The sequence below is a fragment of the Salvelinus alpinus genome, chromosome 36 (genome assembly GCF_045679555.1).
Source record: "Salvelinus alpinus chromosome 36, SLU_Salpinus.1, whole genome shotgun sequence".
In the NCBI taxonomy this organism is placed as follows: domain Eukaryota; kingdom Metazoa; phylum Chordata; class Actinopteri; order Salmoniformes; family Salmonidae; genus Salvelinus; species Salvelinus alpinus.
The window spans coordinates 17,127,849-17,150,064 of NC_092121.1; the positions used below are offsets into that span (position 1 = coordinate 17,127,849).

The following is a 22,216-nucleotide window of genomic DNA, read 5'->3' on the forward strand; positions in this document are numbered from 1 at the left end:
TGCTCCACTCCTTCTCCCGACAGCGGGGCCTGCTCCACTCCTTCTCCCGACAGCGGGGCCTGCTCCACTCCTTCTCCCGACAGCGGGGCCTGCTCCACTCCTTCTCCCGACAGCGGGGCCTGCTCCACTCCTTCTCCCGACAGCGGGGCCTGTTCCACTCCTTCTCCCGACAGCGGGGCCTGCTCCACTCCTTCTCCCGACAGCGGGGCCTGCTCCACTCCTTCTCCCGACAGCGGGGCCTGTTCCACTCCTTCTCCCGACACCGGGACCTGCTCCACTCCTTCTCCCGACAGTGGGGCCTGCTCCACTCCTTCTCCCGACAGTGGGGCCTGTTCCACTCCTTCTCCCGACAGTTGAAGGCGCTGTTCCAGTAGATAATCACCTTAATAATTGCCTCGAAACTGAACCTAAACTATACCAAAACTAACTTCACACATATAACAACATAATAAATAAATTAAGTAAAGTATGATGGGGAGAAAGGGGGAGGGGAAGCGAATGATGCATAATTATGTCATCACCAGTTGTGAATTAAAAACAGGACAGGCCATTCTATTGTATTGATCTATTCTATTTAGAATCTTAAATGATATGTACTCTAAATCATTCCACTGAATCACAGCAGTCTTATCAGTCTACTCTGGGCTACTTGGAGCAGGCTACACCGTGAGAGCGTGCGTAATGAACATGCTGCACGGCTTTCAATATCTGGGAAAATATCTACACTGTGCAGAAGGTCAGTGTTGGAGACCTTACAGTGGCAAGGGGAGAAATGTCTCCAAGGACAATTTCTTAACTTCACTGTCATTGGCGAACAATTTGAAAACAAGTCTGGCTGGCACCATGAACAAAGTGAGACGGGAGCTCCCTACCTCTGCACAAAATAAGGCACCTGCACAGCTGTTGTACTCCTCAACAGTGCTGAAGAATGACAAGACAACGGAACACAAAGAGAAAACCGGAGTCTATTACGCACCACAACCAAACAAAGGTGTCAAAGTGTGTTACGGCAGGTGAAATTCATGAAGATTTGAGTCAACTGTTAGGACAAGGGATAACAGCTAAATGAAGTCCAACTGATGCCATTGAAGATGCACACAATATAAGCGCGAGCTGACAATAACTAACTATTTTTGACTACTGTCATATCAACACTTACAGTTGAAGTTTACATACACCTTAGCCAAATACATTTAAACTCAGTTTTTCACAATTCCTGACATTTAATCCTAGTAAAAATGTCCTGTAGTTTACATACTCAATTAGTATTTGGTAGCATTGCCTTTAAATTGTTTAACTTGCTTCCCACAATAAGTTGGGTGAATTTTGGTCCATTCCTCCTGACAGAGCTGCTGTAACTGAGTTTAGGTTTGTAGGCCTCCTTGCTCGTACACGCCTTTTCAGTTCTGCCCACAAATTGTCTATGGGATTGAGGTCAGGGCTTTGTGATGGCCACTCCAATACCTTGACTTTGTTGTCCTTAAGCCAATTTGCCACAACTTTGGAAGTATGCTTAGGGTCATTGTCCATTTGGAAGACCCATTTGCGACCAAGCTTTAACTTCCTGACTGATGTCTTGAGATGTTGCTTCAATATATCCACATCATTTTTCTCCCTCATGATGCCATCTATTTTGTGAAGTGCACCAGTCCCTCCTGCAGCAAAGCACCCCGTGCTTCACGGTTGGGATGGCTTTCTTTGGCTTGCAAGCCTCCGCCTTTTTCCTCCAAACATAACGATGGTCATTATGGCCAAACGGTTCTATTTTTGTTTCATCAGACCAGAGGACATTTCTCAAAAAAATACAATCTTTGTCCCCATGTGCAGATGCAAACCATAGTCTGTCTTTTTTATGGCGGTTTTGGAGCAGTGGCTTCTTCCTTGCTGAGCGGCCTCTCAGGTTATGTCGATATAGGACTCGTTTTACTGTGGATATAGATAGTTTTGTACCTGTTTCCTCCAGCATCTTCACAAGGTCCTTTGCTGTTGTTCTGGGATTGATTTGCACTTTTCGCACCAAAGTACGTTCATCTCTAGGAGACAGAACGTGTCTTCTTCCTGAGCGGTATGACGGCTGCGTGGTCCCATGGTGTTTATACTTGCATACTATTGTTTGTACAGATGAACGTGGTACCTTCAGGCATTTGGAAATTGCTCCCAAGGATGAACCAGACTTGCGGAGGTCTACAATTTTCTTTCTGAGGTCTTAGCTGATTTCTTTTGATTTTCCCATGATGTCAAGCAAAGAGACACTGAGTTTGAAGGTAGGCTTTGAAATACATCCACAGGTACACCGCCAATTGCCACAAATGATGTCAATTAGCCTATCAGAAGCTTCTAAAGCCATGACATCATTTTCTGGAATTTTCCAAGCTGTTTAAAGGCACAGTCAACTTAGTGTATGTAAACTTCTGACCCAGTGGAATTGTTATACAGTGAATTATAAGTGAAATAATCTGTCTGTAAACAATTGTTGGAAAAATTACTTGTGTCATGCACGAAGTAGATGTCCTAACCGACTTGCCAAAACTATAGTTTGTTAACAAGAAATTTGTGGAGTGGTTGAAAAACTAGTTTTAATGACTCCAGCCTAAGTGTATGTAAACTTCTGACTTCAACTGTATATTGATTATAATGCCACTGTTGCATTTGCCTCGAGTTTCACTATTTATCAAGGCCACTTCACGCTTATAATGATGTTTAGTATACTGATGTTTTCATCTTTTGACCATGCGTATTGGTGGTTGGGGTATGTTTTGTGTAGTTATAAAAATAAACTGTTACCGTGTCCAACACATATACTTTCTGTTTACTAGTTGAAACAAAGTAACTCCACTAAGAACACTTGAATTAAAAAAATAAAAATGCGTATAGCGTACAGTAACATAAACTAATGAAAATGCTATGGAGTTCTTTGAAATGAAATAAAAATCGTATTCTAATGTTACCCAAGGCCTTTATAAACACAACCAAATGATTATTTTTGCGACAGCATATATAAAAAGTATGAATTACGCTGTTAGAATGTTGCAGTCAGAATGCCTGCTCATTAGCTTGAAGGCGGGGTCCATCAAGGCCCAGCAGTTCTAGTGTTAACAGTCTGGTCCCAGCTACTACTGATAAATCAGCAGCCACATCTCACTGGCAGATCTGGGTCACATTGGCAGCACGGCAGCCTCACACCAGAGAGCCTCCCTCTCTGTCTCTCTCTCCGTCTCTCTCTCCAGTGTCTTTCTGCATATCCATCTCTCTCGCTCTCTCAGCCTGGTGACAGACTGCTGCAGCTGTCAGTGAAACATGGGAACAGGGCTGCAGAGTAGATCCCCTCCTCCTCCCCTTCTCTATGGCAGGGCTCAGGGTGAGCTGGGTGTCTGGTACTGGTCTGTACCAGACAGACTCTGATGTAGGTCTCCATGGAGGAACTAGGGGACTGTGGCCCCCAGTGGAGTAGACATTGGACATTTTATAGCCTCCCAGGTAGTCAGAGCAGAGATTGGGTTACTAAATATATGGCGAGATCCACTTGAGAGAGAGAATAAACACATTCACACACCACAGTGTTCCAGAGGGTGTGGAGACAGAGCATGTCTGATGGTTCTTGTCTTGTCCATAGTACAGTGAAGAGGAACAGGAGGAGGGAAGGAGAGAGGAGTGGCAGAGGGTAGACCCATTGGAACCATTTACTGTCCTGCTGAGTCTCCCAGCACACCAGTACCAGATCAGTGACTGTGTTGACCCTGTCAGACCCCTCAGACCCCTGTCCACCTCAGAGTAGGTGTTCAATCACACAGACATGTACTGACCAACCATGATCAATCATAGCCTTTCATTTAGTATGGGACAAATTAGAGGAATGACAGGCAGAGGATTAAGACCCACAAGAAAATATCAATCTATCAATGGGCACTGTACACACAAATCATTATGGTCTGAATCGTAGCCTGACAAACGTGTACACAAATCTGCATTAAAACTTGACATCATTGACATCAATGCATGATTTATACAACACTTATTACACAATACGAGTTTTGCGTACGTTTCACAAGTTCAGATTGTGAAAAACAATAGGAAGTCTCTTACTGGATGATGTCCTTGTGTCCGTTGCGTGCGGCGAGGTGCAGCGGAGTGTTGAAGCCTGAGTCTGCAGGTTCCTTACTATTCCCCTCTAACAGAGCCACCACCATGTTACTGCTCAACAACAGCTGAGCAACCTGACAGAAGGGAGGACAAGAAAGTCATAAAGCCATGGAGACAGAAGAGAAGAGAAAGGTTAATTGAAGGAGCGAGAGAGAGAGAGAGAGAGAGAGAGGAGAGAGAGCGAGAGAAGGGGGGGAGAAGGAGGGGTGATAAAGAAAAGACAGGGTGATGAGTACAGGCTTCAACTGTTACCAACACATGTACATTTCATGCACTGTTAGGACAAGGGATAACGCACACACACAAGTTTGAAACCTTTAGGAGTCCTGTGATTTGACATGGGAGGACCCACAGGTGAGTGTGAGGTAAAACAGGAGTGGCCCAGTGGCATAAACAACCCCACACATCTGGCCCACACTGGATGACAACTCAACACTGACTACTGCTGCTGGGAGACTGGTCTGGGACAGAGGACAGGAGGAAACACAAAGGGACAGAGAGGAAAAAGGAGAGAGAGAAAGGAAGAGTGGAAGGAGAGAGAGAAATAGAAATAGGGAGGGCCTCGCCACACCCTGGCACCCCAACACAGCAGCTGTAGCCCAAAAAAACACACACACACACACACACACACACACACACACACACACACACACACACACACACACACACACACACACACACACACACACACACACACACACACACACACACACACACACACACACACACACACACACACGGTGAAGCCAGTGTCAGCATTCTAAATCAATCCTGGAGGACAATAGTTACAGGCTAACTCTCTCAAGTCTCATTTAACAAACACACAAGCACAAACAAAGCTGACCAGCAAACCTTCCAGTAATAGAAGTTACAGACGGACTTGCCAATACTTCCTCTCCAGCCCACATCCAGATAAATAAGAATGAAAGACAAGGGAATTTTCCAGCCCAGTAGGAGAGGAGAGCAGCGTGCACAATGAGTGTGTGTGTGTGTGTGTGTGTGTGTGTGTGTGTGTGTGTGTGTGTGTGTGTGTGTGTGTGTGTGTGTGTGTGTGTGTGTGTGTGTGTGTGTGTGTGTGTGTGTGTGTGTGTGTGTGTGTGTGTGTGTGTGTGTGTGTGTGTGTGTGTGTACTATTACATCACCCTGGCTTGGTTCGGCTTCACACTGTCCTATCCAAACTAAACGCTGCTGCAGCACTATTTGGGACCAGGGACTTTGATTGAGGCAGCGCACAGAGTTTGAAATACACTCACATTGGCTTGGTGGTATTTGAATGGCTATAGGAACTGACAAATTCATATACAAAGCTATTGTGCGCTCAGGGAGAGAGATGTTTCTGAAATTGTCAAACTGGTTTAATGATGCAGGCCTAAACTGCCCAATTCACCATTAAGTCATAGTTACCAAATGTACATTTGAGATGGAGAGTGTGAAAAATGAGTGAGAATAACTGTGCTCAAGGGAGAGAGAAAGAGAGAGAAATGGAGAGTAGAGAGGGAGAGAAAGAGAGGAGAGAAATGTTTAGAGAAGTAAATGTGCTCTAGTAAGAAAATCAGCATGCTCAAGGATGAGAGAGACTGAAAGAAAGATAAATGAAAGAGTGCAGAAGTGAGATGTATTTGATGGCAGAGGAGCAGTTGTGACAACGCAGTCCATCCCAGCTCCAGAGGGGTTGTATCTGTCCAGCTGTGACCACTGTCTGTCCAGACTAACACAGGCCATGACAGAGTTACATCACTTACACTCCCACAGCAGGCTGCAGCTCCCCTGTCTGTCTCTGTGAGCCTGGGCCAGCGGTGGGGGAGGAAACACACACACAGTCTTACCTTGACTCTACCGAACTCACAGGCCAGGTCTAGGGGGGTCTTCTTGGTTTTGTTGATCAGACAGGGGTTGGACTGGTGCTGCAGCAGCATCTCAGACTGAGAGAAACAGACAGACAGGGAATCAACACAAACACACACACACACACACACACACACACACACACACACACACACACACACACACACACACACACACACACACACACACACACACACACACACACACACACACACACACACACACACACACACACACACACAAGATCAAATACCATATACACACTGTCACCGGGGCCATTAGAGGAGTAGGTTATGTTATGTGGATGTGGTCATGCAGATAACATTACAACACACATAGCCAGGGAGATGATGTCAGATGTTTCTATCAGCACCTGGTGCTGCCTGCCGTATCCAAGGACACAGAGTATTTGGTGAAAACAGACAGTCCATTAGCCCTGGTCATTCTGCTCTGGGAATACATAGTAGACTAGAGGACCGGAGGCTGTTACAATCAAATGGGACTTCATGGTCTGTGCAGATAAATGCTTTTCACACAAACTGTGGTCCTAAAAGGCTTACAAATCAATTAATGTGGCGTAACCTGAACACATCCTGACAATGCTTGTAGGATAGTTCCTGATCTATTTCCCAATTATTTGAATTACATTTTGTTTTTTCTTTGCGCTCAATGCGCAGTTTCTCTAAAGATAAATCAGATCAAAGCCGAACTGTGTAATGTAGTAGGGAGTTGTAGTTTCCAACAGGCCAATATTCTACATAGTTCAGCGCAGGAAACATGGGTAGTTAACTACAATGACCATAATCCATTGCATGCCTACTTGTCCCGTCTGTGTGGGGCATACACAGAGGGAGCGCGCAATTTAGAGCAGTTGCGCGAGGTATCTCTACCTGAAAACGCACTATCTACCATCATGGGACTTTTATTCATTGTTTTATTCTGTGTTGTTAAAGCGAAAACCATGACTTTTAAATAAATCGGACCGAAACCGAACCGACTTATCACTCAGCACTACAGGGGGTGAGACGGGGACGGACGGACGGGGGTTAGTAACAAAGACAAGGTTCCTAATCCCCCTAAACCTGATCACCCCAGATCACCTGACTCCCCATCATTACCCCCTCAATCCTTACAAATCCAATAACCCTCATCCTGCCTCGTTTTTCTCTCTCCCGGCCTCTCTCCCTCTCCAATCCAATCACACCAACATGCCTCTCCTCTCCCAGCTTGCTACGTATCCCCTAACCCCTCAATCCCTTAAATGACTGTACCACCAACCACCACTCATCCTACTCTATCCCCTGCCATGTCACATCTGTTTTGGGCTATGGCTGTGATTTGTTGACAGTTTGTTTACTGTTTAAGACTTAAGTGGACTGACCAAACATGACCACACATATCTAAATCTCAGATAAGTGACCCACAGTAAACCAGTATCAGCTTCGTGGACAGAACAGCATACATTCCACCCAATCCAGCAGAATGGGGATATCTGTTGACAGTGCTTAACGATGGCTGTGTGTAGAGTCATGCCTGTTGTGTAGAGCTCAGTGTGTGTGTGTGTGTGTGTGTGTGTGTGTGTGTGTGTGTGTGTGTGTGTGTGTGTGTGTGTGTGTGTGTGCGTGCGTGCGTGCGTGCGTGCGTGCGTGCGTGCGTGCGTGCGTGCGTGTGTGCGTGTGTGTCTGTCTGTGTGAGTGTGTGTGTGTGTGTGTCTGTGTACTGACCACGTCATAGTGTCCGTACTGTGCGGCCAGGTGCAGGGGGATGTGTCCGTCCTGTGAGACCCCATTGACTCCAGCTCCGGCCCGCAGCAGCATAAGGACAGAGTCAGCCTTGCCCTGCCATGCAGCATAGTGGAGCGGACGCATACCTGCAGGAGGCAGCACATCTATGATCATATACAGTGGCGTGCAAAAGTATTCACCTCCCTTGGCATTTTTCCTACTTTGTTGCCTTACAACCTGGAATTAAAATTGATTATTGGGGGGTTTGGATTATTTGATTTACACAACATGCCTACCACTTTGAGGATGCAAAATATTGTTTATTGTGAAACAAACAAGAAATGTCCAAAATAACAGAAAACTTGAGGGTGCATAACTATTCAAGTCAATACTTTGTAGTAGAGGTCGACCGATTAATCGGAATGGCCGATTAATTAGGGCAGATTTCAAGTTTTCATAACAATCGGAAATCTGTATTTTTTTTTTATAATACTTTTTTTACACCTTTATTTAATCTTTATTTAAGTAGGCAAGTCAGTTAAGAACACATTCTTATTTTCAATGACGGCCTAGGAACGGTGGGTTAACTGCCTCGTTCAGGGGCAGAACGACAGATTTTTACCTTGTCAGCTCGGGGGATTCAATCTTGCAACCTTACAGTTAACTAGTCCAACGCTCTAACCACCTGATTACATTGCACTCCACGAGGAGCCTGCCTGTTACGCGAATGCAGTAGAAGCCAAGGTAAGTTGCTAGCTAGCATTAAACTTATCTTATAAAAAACAATCAATCAATCATAATCACTAGTTAACTACACATGGTTGATGATATTACTAGTTTATCTAGCGTGTCCTGCGTTGCATATAATCGATGCGGTGCGTATCGTTGCTCCAATGTGTACCTGACCATAAACATCAATGCCTTTCTTAAAATCAATACACAGAAGTACACTGCTCCAAAAAATAAAGGGAACACTTAAACAACACAATGTAACTCCAAGTCAATCACACTTCTGTGAAATCAAACTGTCCACTTAGGAAGCAACACTGATTGACAATAAATTTCACATGCTGTTGTGCAAATGGAATAGACAAAAGGTGGAAATTATAGGCAATTAGCAAGACACCTCCAATAAAGGAGTGTTCTGCAGGTGGTAACCACAGACCACTTCTCAGTTCCTATGCTTCCTGGCTGATGTTTTGGTCACTTTTGAATGCTGGCGGTGCTTTCACTCTAGTGGTAGCATGAGACGGAGTCTACAACCCACACAAGTGGCTCAGGTAGTGCAGCTCATCCAGGATGGCACATCAATGCGAGCTGTGGCAAGAAGGTTTGCTGTGTCTGTCAGCGTAGTGTCCAGAGCATGGAGGCGCTACCAGGAGACAGGCCAGTACATCAGGAGACGTGGAGGAGGCCGTAGGAGGGCAACAACCCAGCAGCAGGACCGCTACCTCCGCCTTTGTGCAAGGAGGAGCACTGCCAGAGCCCTGCAAAATGACCTCCAGCAGGCCACAAATGTGCATGTGTCTGCTCAAACGGTCAGAAACAGACTCCATGAGGGTGGTATGAGGGCCCGACGTCCACAGGTGGGGGTTGTGCTTACAGCCCAACACCGTGCAGGACGTTTGGCATTTGCCAGAGAACACCAAGATTGGCAAATTTGCCACTGGCGCCCTGTGCTCTTCACAGATGAAAGCAGGTTCACACTGAGCACATGTGACAGACGTGACAGAGTCTGGAGACGCCGTGGAGAACATTCTGCTGCCTGCAACATCCTCCAGCATGACCAGTTTGGCGGTGGGTCAGTCATGGTGTGGGGTGGCATTTCTTTGTGGGGCCGCACAGCCCTCCATGTGCTCGCCAGAGGTAACCTGACTGCCATTAGGTACCGAGATGAGATCCTCAGACCCCTTGTGAGACCATATGCTGACACATGCACATTTGTGGCCTGCTGGAGGTCATTTTGCAGGGCTCTGGCAATGCTCCTCCTTGCACAAAGGCGGAGGTAGCGGTCCTGCTGCTGGGTTGTTGCCCTCCTATGGCCTCCTCCACGTCTCCTGATGTACTGGCCTGTCTCCTGGTAGCGCCTCCATGCTCTGGACACTACGCTGACAGACACAGCAAACCTTCTTGCCACAGCTCGCATTGATGTGCCATCCTGGATGAGCTGCACTACCTGAGCCACTTGTGTGGGTTGTAGACTCCGTCTCATGCTACCACTAGAGTGAAAGCACCGCCAGCATTCAAAAGTGACCAAAACATCAGCCAGGAAGCATAGGAACTGAGAAGTGGTCTGTGGTCACCACCTGCAGAACACTCCTTTATTGGGGGTGTCTTGCTAATTGCCTATAATTTCCACCTTTTGTCTATTCCATTTGCACAACAGCATGTGAAATTTATTGTCAATCAGTGTTGCTTCCTAAGTGGACAGTTTGATTTCACAGAAGTGTGATTGACTTGGAGTTACATTGTGTTGTTTAAGTGTTCCCTTTATTTTTTTGAGCAGTATATATATTTTTAAACCTGCATATTTAGCTAAAAGAAATCCATGTTAGCAGGCAATATTAACCAGGTGAAATTGTGTCACTTCTCTTGCGTTCATTGCATGCAGAGTCAGTGTATATGCAACAGTTTGGGCCGCCTAATTTGCCAGAATTTTACGTAATTATGACATAACATTGAAGGTTGTGCAATGTAACAGGAATATTTAGACTTATTGATGCCATCCGTTAGATAAAATACGGAACGGTTCCGTATTTCACTGAAAGAATAAACGTCTTGTTTTCGAGATGATAGTTTCCGGATTCGACCATATTAATGACCTAAGGCTTGTATTTCTGTGTGTTATTATGTTATAACTAAGTCTATGATTTGATAGAGCAGTCTGACTGAGCGGTGGTAGGCAGCAGCAGGCTCGTAAGCATTCATTCAAACAGCACTTTCCTGCGTTTTGCCAGAAGCTCTTCGCTGTGCTTCAAGCCTATCAACTCCCGAGATTAGGCTGGTGTGACCGATGTGAAATGGCTAGCTAGTTAGCGGGGTGCGCGCTAATAGCGTTTCAAACGTCACTCGCTCTGAGACTTGGAGTAGTTATTCCCCTTGCTCTGCATGGGTAACGCTGCTTCGAGGGTGGCTGTTGTCGTTGTGTTCCTGGTTCAAGCCCAGGTAGGAGCGAGGAGAGGGATGGAAGCTATACTGTTACACTGGCAATACTAAAGTGCCTATAAGAACATCCAATAGTCAAAGGTTAATGAAATACAAATGGTATAGAGAGAAATAGTCCTATAATTCCTATAATAACTACAACCTAAAACTTCTTACCTGGGAATATTGAAGACTCATGTTAAAAGGAACCACCAGCTTTCATATGTTCTCATGTTCTGAGCAAGGAACTTAAACGTTAGCTTTCTTACATGGCACATATTGCACTTTTACTTTCTTCTTCAACACTTTGTTTTTGCATTATTTAAACCAAATTGAACATGTTTCATTATTTATTTGAGGCTAAATTGATTTTATTGATGTATTATATTAAGTTAAAATAAGTGTTCATTCAGTATTGTTGTAATTGTCATTATTACAAATAAATTTTAAAAATCGGCCGATTAATCAGTGTCGGCTTTTTTTGGTCCTCCAATAATCGGTATCGGCGTTGAAAAATCATAAACGGTCGACCTCTACTTTGTAGAGCCACCTATTGCAGCAATTACAGCTGCAAGTCTCTTGGGGTATGTCTCTATAAGCTTGGCACATCTAGCCACTGGGATTGTTGCCCATTCTTCAAGGCAAAACTGCTCCAGCTCCTTGGATGGGTCCCACTGGTGTACAGGAATCTTTAAATCATACCACAGATTCTCAATTGGATTGAGGTCTGGGCTTTGACTAGGCCATTCCAAGACATCTAAATGTTTCCCCTTAAACCACTCGAGTATTGCTTTAGCAGTATGCTTAGGGTCACTGTCCTGCTGGAAGGTGAACCTCCACCCCAGTCTCAAATCTCTGGAAGACAAACAGGTTTCCTTCAAGAATTTCCCTGTATTTAGCGCCACCCATCATTCCTTCAATTCTGACCAGTTTCCCAGTCCCTGCCGATGAAAAACATCCCCACAGCATGATGCTGCCACCACCATGCTTCACTGTGGGGATGGTATTCTCCGGGTGATGAGAGGTGTTGGGTTTGCGCCAGACATAGCGTTATCCTTGATGACCAAAAAGCTCAATTTTAGTCTCATCTGACCAGAGTACCTTCTTCCATATATTTGGGGAGTCTCCCACATGACTTCGGCGAACACCAAACGTGCTTGCTTATTTTTTTCTTCAAGCAATGGCTTTTTTCTGGCTACTCTTCCGTAAAGTCCAGCTCCGTGGAGTATATGGCTTGAAGTCGTCCTTTAGACAGATACTCCAATCCCCGCTGTGGAGCTTTGCAGCTCCTTCGGGGTTATCTTTGGTCTCTTTGTTGCCTCTCTGATTAGTGCCCACCTTGCCTGGTCTGTGAGTTTTGGTGGGCGGCCCTCTCTTGGCAGGTTTGTTGTGGTGCCATATTCTTTCCATTTTTTAATAATGGATTTAATGGTGCCCGTGGGATGTTCAAAGTTTCTGATATTTTTTATGACCCGACCCTGATCTGTACTTCTCCACAACTTTGTCCCTGACCTGTTTGGAGAGCTCCTTGGTCTTCATAGGGCCACTTGGTTGGTGGTGCCCCTTGTTTTGTGGTGTTGCAGACTCTGGGGCCTTTCAGAACAGGTGTATATATACTGAGATAGTGTGACAGATCATGTGACACTTAGATTGCACACAGGTGGACTTTATTTAACTAATTATGTGACTTCTGAAGGTAATTGGTTGCACCGGATCTTATTTAGGGGCTTCATAGCAAAGGGGGTGAATAATACACGCACCACTTTTCCGTATTTTTTTATAATAATTTTGTGAAACAAGTAATTTTTTTCATTTCACTTCACCAATTTGGACTGTTTTGTGTATGTCCATTACATGAAATCCAAATAAAAATCTATTTAAATTACAGGTTGTAATGCAACAAAATAGGAAAAACGCCAAGGGGGGGTGAATACTTTTGCATGGCACTGTACAATACACATATAAACAAACACAAGACAGACAGACAGTGAGTGATAGACAGAAGTACAGTAGACATTTTTGGGTTATCCATCTGAAAGCTGATATTAAAATCGCAATGTGTTCCACAGATGGAACTAATAGAATGTACCAGCTGATATACAGTAGAATCACAAGACAATGTATGCGTCACTAATAAAAACATCACAGATAATATGAATTAAAGGCGAGTCTGTTTGTACTGAGGCACAGTTTGCTAACTAGTCTGAGATCTCAAGACAAAGTGTGCCACCAATAGAAAACATCAGATATAATGTCTGTGCTGACTGAGATGATCTCACTGAGACCTGTGTTAGCTGTTTTGCTAGCTGATCTGAGAGCAGGTGATAAATAGTGCTGTGTCTCACCGTTCCTGTCCTTGATGTCAACGGTGGCCTGGGCCTCCAGCAGCACAGACAGCAGGTCTGTAGTTCCGGTCAGAGCAGCATGGTGGAGAGCTGAGAACCTGAAGACAACAACACACAGAAAGATGACAGAGGGATATAGCACAGAGGCACAAAGACAACGGAGAAGAGGAAATGGGAAGATGACATTTGGAGAGATAGTTCAGTACAGACATAGTATAGTTGAGTGAAAGACACAATTTAGAGGGCATTGGGATTGTTTGGCAATGGGGAGGCTTAGAGGCCAATGGCATTGCTTGTGTCTTTCAACAGTAAACAACCCACCACCAGCACTCAGACAGAGAGAGAGACAGACAGACAGACAGACAAACAGAGAGAGACAGAGAGACAGACACATAGAGAGACAGAGAGACAGACAGAGAGAGACAGACAAACAGAGAGAGACAGAGAGCGACAGAGAGACAGACAGAGAGAGACAGAGAGACAGACAGAGAGAGACAGACAAACAGAGAGAGTCAGACAAACAGAGAGAGACAGAGAGAGACAAAGAGAGACAGAGACAGACAGAGACAGATAGACAGAGAGACTGCCAGAGAGCCAGTACTCTTCCATTAGCCCAATAACACACCACAGCCCTGGGCTGTTAGTCACACACTCATCCTCTCACTGGTGACGATTCAATTAAAGTCTGCATGTGATCTGATGGTAAAGTGAATGGAAAACAACCTCTTCAATATGTAGAACGAGGCCACAATATAAAGCAAAGCCAGGCTCATCCAGAACCCTGCTCTGGGCTGTGGGCTGAGGGCTGTGTTATTGGGCAGTACTGTAGTGTAGAAGCCAGCCAGCCAGTAGTCTAGGATTCACTAGACACCAGGAGACATGAATAACAGGAAAGATAATGGAGCTGGAGGCTTTGGCTCAATCAAGACCAGACTCCCCCCATCCTCATCCAGACAGTCTCTCCCCCCTCCTCCCATTTTCTCTCTTTGTTGTTCAGCTTTATCTGTTTTGGGGAGAAAGGGAGGGGGGTATGGGGTTAGTAAATAAAAAATGAAAGCCCCCAAACTGTGGGAGGGAGGATTTGGCACCCCCACCATCATGTTTTATGAGTGCCATGACGTGTGTGTGTTGTCGGGGCATGCCAACACAAAGTGTGGCCTCTAGAGGTGACTCAGCTCAGAGGGGAAGAAGGACTCAACTCATCAGGCTGGTGAGTAACAGTCCTGCCTCCAGCACCACCGTCAAGTCCAAACACCACAGATATAAATCTCCCCTCTCACACACACACGCAGGTCCAGGCCGCAGCCACAGCCTGCAGCCACCACCATCCACATGGAGAGGAGAGAGGGAGGAAGCTGCCAGAACATAGTATACTGTACAGCACCCTAACCATAAATAACCAGACCAGAGACACGAGAGACGGCCTGCACTCTAGAGAGAGAGACCGCCCGTACTATAGCGAGAGACAGTCGGTACTAGAGCGAGAGACAGTCGGTACTAGAGAGAGACAGTCGGTACTATAGAAAGAGACAGTCGGTACTATAGAAAGAGACAGTCTGTACTAGAGAGAGACAGTCTATACTAGAGAGAGACAGTCGGTACTAGAGAGACAGTCTATACTAGAGAGAGACAGTCTGTACTAGAGAGAGACAGTCGGTACTAGAGAGAGACAGTCTGTACTAGAGAGAGACAGTCGGTACTAGAGAGAGACAGTCGGTACTAGAGAGACAGTCGGTACTAGAGAGAGACAGTCTGTACTAGAGAGACAGTCGGTACTAGAGAGAGACAGTCTGTACTAGAGAGACAGTCTGTACTAGAGAGAGACAGTCTGTACTAGAGAGAGACAGTCTGTACTAGAGAGAGACAGTCGGTACTAGAGAGAGACAGTCGGTACTAGAGAGAGACAGTCGGTACTAGAGAGAGACAGTCGGTACTAGAGAGACAGTCTATACTAGAGAGAGACAGTCGGTACTAGAGAGAGACAGTCGGTACTAGAGAGACAGTCTATACTAGAGAGAGACAGTCTGTACTAGAGAGAGACAGTCTGTACTAGAGAGACAGTCGGTACTAGAGAGAGACAGTCTGTACTAGAGAGAGACAGTCTGTACTAGAGAGAGACAGTCGGTACTAGAGAGAGACAGTCGGTACTAGAGAGAGACAGTCTGTACTAGAGAGAGACGGCCCGTACTAGAGAGAGACGGACCGTACTAGAGAGAGACAGTCTGTACTAGAGAGAGACAGTCGGTACTAGAGAGAGACAGTCGGTACTAGAGAGAGACAGTCTGTACTAGAGAGAGACAGTCGGTACTAGAGAGAGACAGTCTGTACTAGAGAGAGACGGCCCGTACTAGAGAGAGACGGACCGTACTAGAGAGAGACAGTCTGTACTAGAGAGAGACAGTCGGTACTAGAGAGAGACAGTCGGTACTAGAGAGAGACAGTCTGTACTAGAGAGAGACGGCCCGTACTAGAGAGAGACGGCCCGTACTAGAGAGAGACGGCCCGTACTAGAGAGAGACAGTCTGTACTAGAGAGAGACAGTCTGTACTAGAGAGAGACAGTCTGTACTAGAGAGACAGTCTATACTAGAGAGAGACAGTCGGTACTAGAGAGAGACAGTCGGTACTAGAGAGAGACAGTCTGTACTAGAGAGAGACGGCCCGTACTAGAGAGAGACGGCCCGTACTAGAGAGAGACGGCCCGTACTAGAGAGAGACAGTCTGTACTAGAGAGAGACAGTCTGTACTAGAGAGAGACAGTCTGTACTAGAGAGACAGTCTATACTAGAGAGAGACAGTCGGTACTAGAGAGAGACAGTCGGTACTAGAGAGAGACAGTCTGTACTAGAGAGAGACAGTCGGTACTAGAGAGACAGTCTGTACTAGAGAGAGACAGTCGGTACTAGAGAGACAGTCGGTACTAGAGAGACAGTCTGTACTAGAGAGAGACAGTCGGTACTAGAGAGAGACAGTCGGTACTAGAGAGAGACAGTCGGTACTAGAAAGACAGTCGGTACTAGAGAGACAGTCTGTACTAGAAAGACAGTCTGTACTAGAGAGACAGTCTATACTAGAGAGACAGTCGGTACTAGAGAGACAGTCTGTACTAGAGAGAGACAGTCGGTACTAGAGAGAGACAGTCGGTACTAGAGAGAGACAGTCGGTACTAGAAAGACAGTCGGTACTAGAGAGACAGTCTGTACTAGAAAGACAGTCTGTACTAGAGAGAGACAGTCAGTACTAGAGAGAGACAGTCGGTACTAGAGAGAGACAGTCTGTACTAGAGAGAGACAGTCTGTACTAGAGAGAGACGGCCCGTACTAGAGAGAGACAGTCGGTACTAGAGAGACAGTCTGTACTAGAGAGAGACAGTCTGTACTAGAGAGAGACGGCCCGTACTAGAGAGAGACAGTCGGTACTAGAGAGACAGTCTGTACTAGAGAGACAGTCTGTACTAGAGAGAGACGGCCCGTACTAGAGAGAGACAGTCGGTACTAGAGAGACAGTCGGTACTAGAGAGACAGTCTGTACTAGAGAGAGACAGTCGGTACTAGAGAGAGACAGTCTGTACTAGAGAGACGGTCGGTACTAGAGAGAGACAGTCTGTACTAGAGAGACAGTCGGTACTAGAGAGAGACAGTCTGTACTAGAGAGACGGTCGGTACTAGAGAGAGACAGTCGGTACTAGAGAGAGACAGTCGGTACTAGAGAGACAGTCTATACTAGAGAGACAGTCTATACTAGAGAGACAGTCTGTACTAGAGAGACAGTCTATACTAGAGAGACAGTCTATACTAGAGAGACAGTCTATACTAGAGAGACAGTCTATACTAGAGAGACAGTCTATACTAGAGAGACGGTCTGTACTAGAGAGAGACGGCCCGTACTAGAGAGAGACAGTCTGTACTAGAGAGACAGTCTGTACTAGAGAGAGACGGCCCGTACTAGAGAGAGACAGTCGGTACTAGAGAGACAGTCGGTACTATACAGACACTCTGTACTAGAGAGAGACAGTCGGTACTAGAGAGAGACAGTCGGTACTAGAGAGACAGTCTGTACTAGAGAGAGACGGTCGGTACTAGAGAGAGAAGGTCGGTACTAGAGAGAGACGGCCCGTACTAGAGAGAGACAGTCTGTACTATAGCTGTACAGGGTGTTTTGGAATAAGTGGTGCCTCAGTGGGCATGTAGCACTTCCTGTCTCTCTACCAGAGGGAGTTGTGTAATATGAAGGGAGGCTGCGGGGTTCTGCTGTGTCTGGCTACAGTAACCGACAGGGCCAGGATCATCTCTAAGAGTAATGGAATAGAATGAAAGAGAGAGGGAGGGGGAGGAAGAGAGAGTCTAATCCCTCTGTTCAATCCAGCAGCCTGACAGAGGTGATAAAATAATCTGACATTCAAAATGCATGTGTGAGGAGCATCTCTGCAAACAGCCTAGTTATCAGGACAGCTTCTAAAATCTAAATAAACCATGTCTGTCTATTGGTTGATAGGAAACAAGTTTGCTCCAGTCCAAAGTCTATGGAGGGACAACAGAGTAAAGACAAAGGCCTACTGTAAAAACGGAGGTATTTTACACATATGACAACGCAAATAGAAAGGTATCAAGTTTGATGATGCGATACTAAATACGGCTTACCTGGAGGCTTCTTAATTAATTTAATAGAGTATCATAGACTGATCTTACCATTATGTCAGCATATTATAATGGAGTTACCGTGAGCTGCACTCCAGGGCTTCCTCACACAAAGAGAGTCTGAAGAAAGAGCACAAGTAGGGGAGACTAGACATGCAGGGAAAGAAACTGATATTTTGAGTGAATAATACCAGCTGCTGAGGCCCAGACTAGGGATGAGCACAAGTGCTGTCACGATACAAGAATTTTGACTTGGATACTGATACCAGGTTTAGTATCACGAGTGGTGCAGCAGTCTAAGGCACTGCATCTCAGTGGTTCAATTCCAGGCTGTATCACATCCGGCCTTGATTGGGAGTCCCATAGGGCGGCGCACAATTGGCCCAGCGTCGTCCGGGTTTGGCCGGGGTAGGCCGTCATTGTAAATAAGAATTTGTTCTTAACTGACTTGCCTAGTTAAATAAAGGTTCATTTAAAAAACCTCTATACCGAAATGATAACACGGCAAAAAAAGCAGAGAAGATGTGATTTTTCCCAGTTTGTTCGGCTTTAAAAAAAAGATAAACTAAATTAGATGTTCTAAATCCACAACAATGACTAAACCACATCAGAGGATTACTTTTAAAGTCTGGGAAAAATGGAAGACGTAAATATGTTTTAGTGTAGATACCCTTTAATTCAAGTGCAGACGCTTAGCACTGTTGTTTGGTTAGCGGTGTTTCTGTAGCACATGTGTGATGGAGTTTGCAAAACGATTGATTCTGCCAGGTAGGCATAGGCTACTGGGAAAAGCTTTCCATCTACCAGACAGTTATCATTCGCATCCATGGTTACACAAAGTGATAGACATACGCACACCGCACACAGACAGGGGCATTCCTGTGTCGTTGCCTCTTCAGAAAGTTGCAGGGAATACGAATCCTGATGCATTCTGGTCATGTGTTATGATAATAGAGCATTTATTAATTTGCCCAAGTTAAGTTCAATACATTTAGTTCATTTCCAAACGTGAGGCACATTTGATAGAACTGAAAGTAACAAAATTTGAGTCCCGAACAGTTTTTCTTGTTGTAATATTGAGTACAGAAGTGTTGGTGATCCGCGTCCCAAATCACTTGATTTCCTAAGTGCTTCTGAAAACACTTCACACCTCTGTGAGAGTCACACTCCAAGCAGAGTATACACACACACACCCTCTCACTCTTTCGTGAACCTTCAGTTGAGATCTCTCTAAACCTAGATGAAACCCGTGTGACGTTGGTCTCATTAGGCCTGCCTTAGGGCCACTTAACCCAGTGAATCCTGCCTCTATCCTCTGAGGTAGAGCTCGGTTTCCTTCCCTAATGCAGCAGGGTTTATTTGGGCCATGGGGTGGGGATATATTAAGTCACTCAGGGGCCAATGGCTTTACACAGGGCCCAGCCATGAAAGAGGGACGTCAGGAGAGGGAGAGAGGGAGGTGAGAGGCCGGAGGTACACAATCCCTCCTCTGTCCTTCCCTTCAATTCTCTCTCCTGTTCTCCCCCTGGCAGGACGTGAGAGTCCAGAAGAGAGAAAGGCCCTTGAAAAGGCTCTGTGTTCAAAGCACACAGGTCTCTCCTCCTGTCAACCCCGCCGTCTCTCCCTCTCCCCCTCTCTAGAAGAGAACAGGGACACCTTACCTCATCACTCTAGCACATCACTCAAATGAAAGAAAGAGAGAGAGAGGGAGAGACAGAAAGAGAGGATGAGAGAGGAGGGAGATATTTATGGAGGGAGATGGAGAGGGTCTGACCTGTCTCCAATCAGGCCCCTCAGTACCAGGTTGGAGTGCTGTCATCCCTGCAGACTGGAATGCACTGGGGTAGTATATCACCCACCTCAAACAAACAAACACAGACACACACACACCCGCTCACACACAAGCAAGCAAACACGCACAGGCTCACACACACTCTCACACACAAGCAAGCAAACACACACAAGCAAGCAAACACACACACACGCTCACACACACACACACACACACACACACACACACACACACACACACACACACACACACACACACACACACACACACACACACACACACACACACACACACACACACACACACACACACACCTTCCTCCCACAGGGAGCTGTGTTGACATACACTTCTAACATGGCATGGATGTCAGCTTCTATGGTAGTTTAGAAACAGAGCAGGCTTTCTGTCCAGCTCTCAGAGGGAGAGTTAGTAGTGTATAGTCCTCTCCTGCCAGGGTTGGTTCTTTCCCTCCATTGCTTCAGATGACAGGGGTGTGTTGACGGGTCCTGGCAGTACTGCCCTCTGTGGACACACAGACACACAGGCCAGGGATCCAACCAGTCCCCCACAGACAGGCATAGCCATTCAGCCCAGGCCATTCCAGTGCTGCTCTCCATGGAAACTGCACCCCAAACACAGACCAAAAGCTGGAAAAGTTCATGGAGACTCAAATACTAATTTGTCTCACAGGGTTGCAGAAAAGAGACCCTTTTATATATTACAGCACCAGTGTTTGTTCAGCATGCCTTTCTCTGACACACACACAATCTTTTTCTCTCATGCATGCTAGCACATACACGGAGAGGGCAAATAAAGTCTACGGAAATGGGATGAATGGGTGCCAAGCACTCTCTCACAGCCTCACACACCTTAATAACAGTTGCGTGAGCTGACCAGTTGGCCAGTTTATTAGGTACACCACCCCGCTCACGAAAATGGTTATCTCCTACAGAAAGTGAGTCACGTGGCCGTGGATTACTTAATAAAGCAGGCAGACAGGCACCAAGGAATTCAGTTACTGCTCGATTAAACGTTAGAACGGGTAAAAGTGACCTAAGCGACTGAGTTTGGTATGATCGTTTGTGCCAGGCGAGCATGTTCCAGTTTCTCAGAAACGGCCAGCCTCCTGGGCTTTTCACATACAACAGTGTCTAGGGTTTACAGAGAATGGTGCGACAAACAAAACACATCCAGTCAGCAGCAGTGGGCGAAAATGTAAAGAATTGTGCAAGTCAACAGGCCATAAAGAGGCAAATAGCGGCGCAGTACAACAGTGCAGAACAGCATCTCAGAAATACACAACTCGTCGGGACTTGTCACTGATGGGCTATTGCAGCAGACGACCACAGAGGGTTCCACTTCTATCAGCTAAAAACAAGACGACGCGGCTCCAGTGGGCACGCCATCACCAACACAAAACATCGCCTGGTCCGACGAATCCCGGTTCCTATTGCGTCATGCTGATGACAGAGTCCGGATTTAGCATAAACAGTATGGGTCCATGGCCCCATCCTGCCTGGTGTCAACGGTACAGGGTGGAGGTGTAATGATGTGTGGAATGTTTTCCTGGCACACGTTAGGTCCCTTGATACCAATTGAGCAATGATTCTATGCCCTGAAGAATTCAAGGTGTTCTGGAGGTAAAGGGGGGTCCAACCCGGTAGATGTGTGAACCTAATAAACTGGCCACTGAGTGTATATCAACTATGTCCACGCCTACAGTAGGGGATGAGTAAGACCCTTTCATCATCCTCTCATACAGGTCTTCACCTGAACAACATTCATAGTACTACATACTAAAGAGCCCAGTCATATCCCCGCTCACTACTGCCAAGACTGACTGAACACTTTCCATGATTGCCCAACAACAAAGTGTTCTAGAAAAACAAACAGCCCACAATATACATGAGTGATTACTGTTGTAAACATAATTGTTGTGTGCTGTGCTTCAACATGATAGCGTATGGCCTACTAATGGAGCGCTAGACTAAGCTATAGGACATGAGACTGAGTTGTAGTGATAAGATGAGGGGTCGGGTTCCTGCAGTAGTAGAGTCTGTGTTTAACGCTAGAGAGAAAAGCAGAGCAGTGCCAACAGCACTGATGAATAATGAAAGACCTTTCCCCCCACTTGAAATTCCATGTCCCCACGGGGGCCATTAGAACCGAGCAATACACACACACACGCGCGCACGCAGCCTGAGCAACACACAGCAAGACACAAATTAACACTCTTCCGACATGCTAATGTTGAGCCCCACATACACTATATACAAAAGTATGTGGAAACCTTCAAATTAGTGGATTCGGCTATTTCAGCCACACCCATTGCTGACAGGTGTATACAATCGAGCACACAGCCATGCAATCTGCATAGACAAACATTGGCACAAGAATGGCCTTACTGAAGAGCTCAGTGACTTTCAACGTGGCACCGTCATAGGATGCCACCTTACCAACAAGTCCGTTCGTCAGATTTCTGCACTGCTAGAGCTGCCCCGGTCAACTGTAAGTGCTGTTACTGTGAAGTGGAAACGTCTAGGAGCAAAACAGCTCAGCTGCGAAGAGGCAGGCCACACAAGCTCACAGA

At 46.0% G+C, this 22,216-nt stretch overlaps 1 protein-coding gene across 5 annotated transcripts in view; it reads right to left on the reverse strand.

The window, feature by feature from the left end:
* The window catches only part of LOC139565079 (caskin-2-like), an 81,516-nt gene that overhangs the window by 19,696 nt on the left and 39,604 nt on the right, over positions 1 to 22,216 (reverse strand). For all 5 annotated transcript variants that reach the window (XM_071385139.1, XM_071385142.1, XM_071385140.1 and 2 more), the window contains 4 exons: positions 13,199 to 13,296; positions 7,710 to 7,855; positions 5,967 to 6,062; positions 4,084 to 4,214 (listed from right to left, as the gene is read on the reverse strand). In XM_071385139.1, the coding sequence (XP_071241240.1) occupies positions 4,084 to 4,214; positions 5,967 to 6,062; positions 7,710 to 7,855; positions 13,199 to 13,296 (471 nt within the window). The remainder of the gene's footprint in view (positions 1 to 4,083; positions 4,215 to 5,966; positions 6,063 to 7,709; positions 7,856 to 13,198; positions 13,297 to 22,216) is intronic.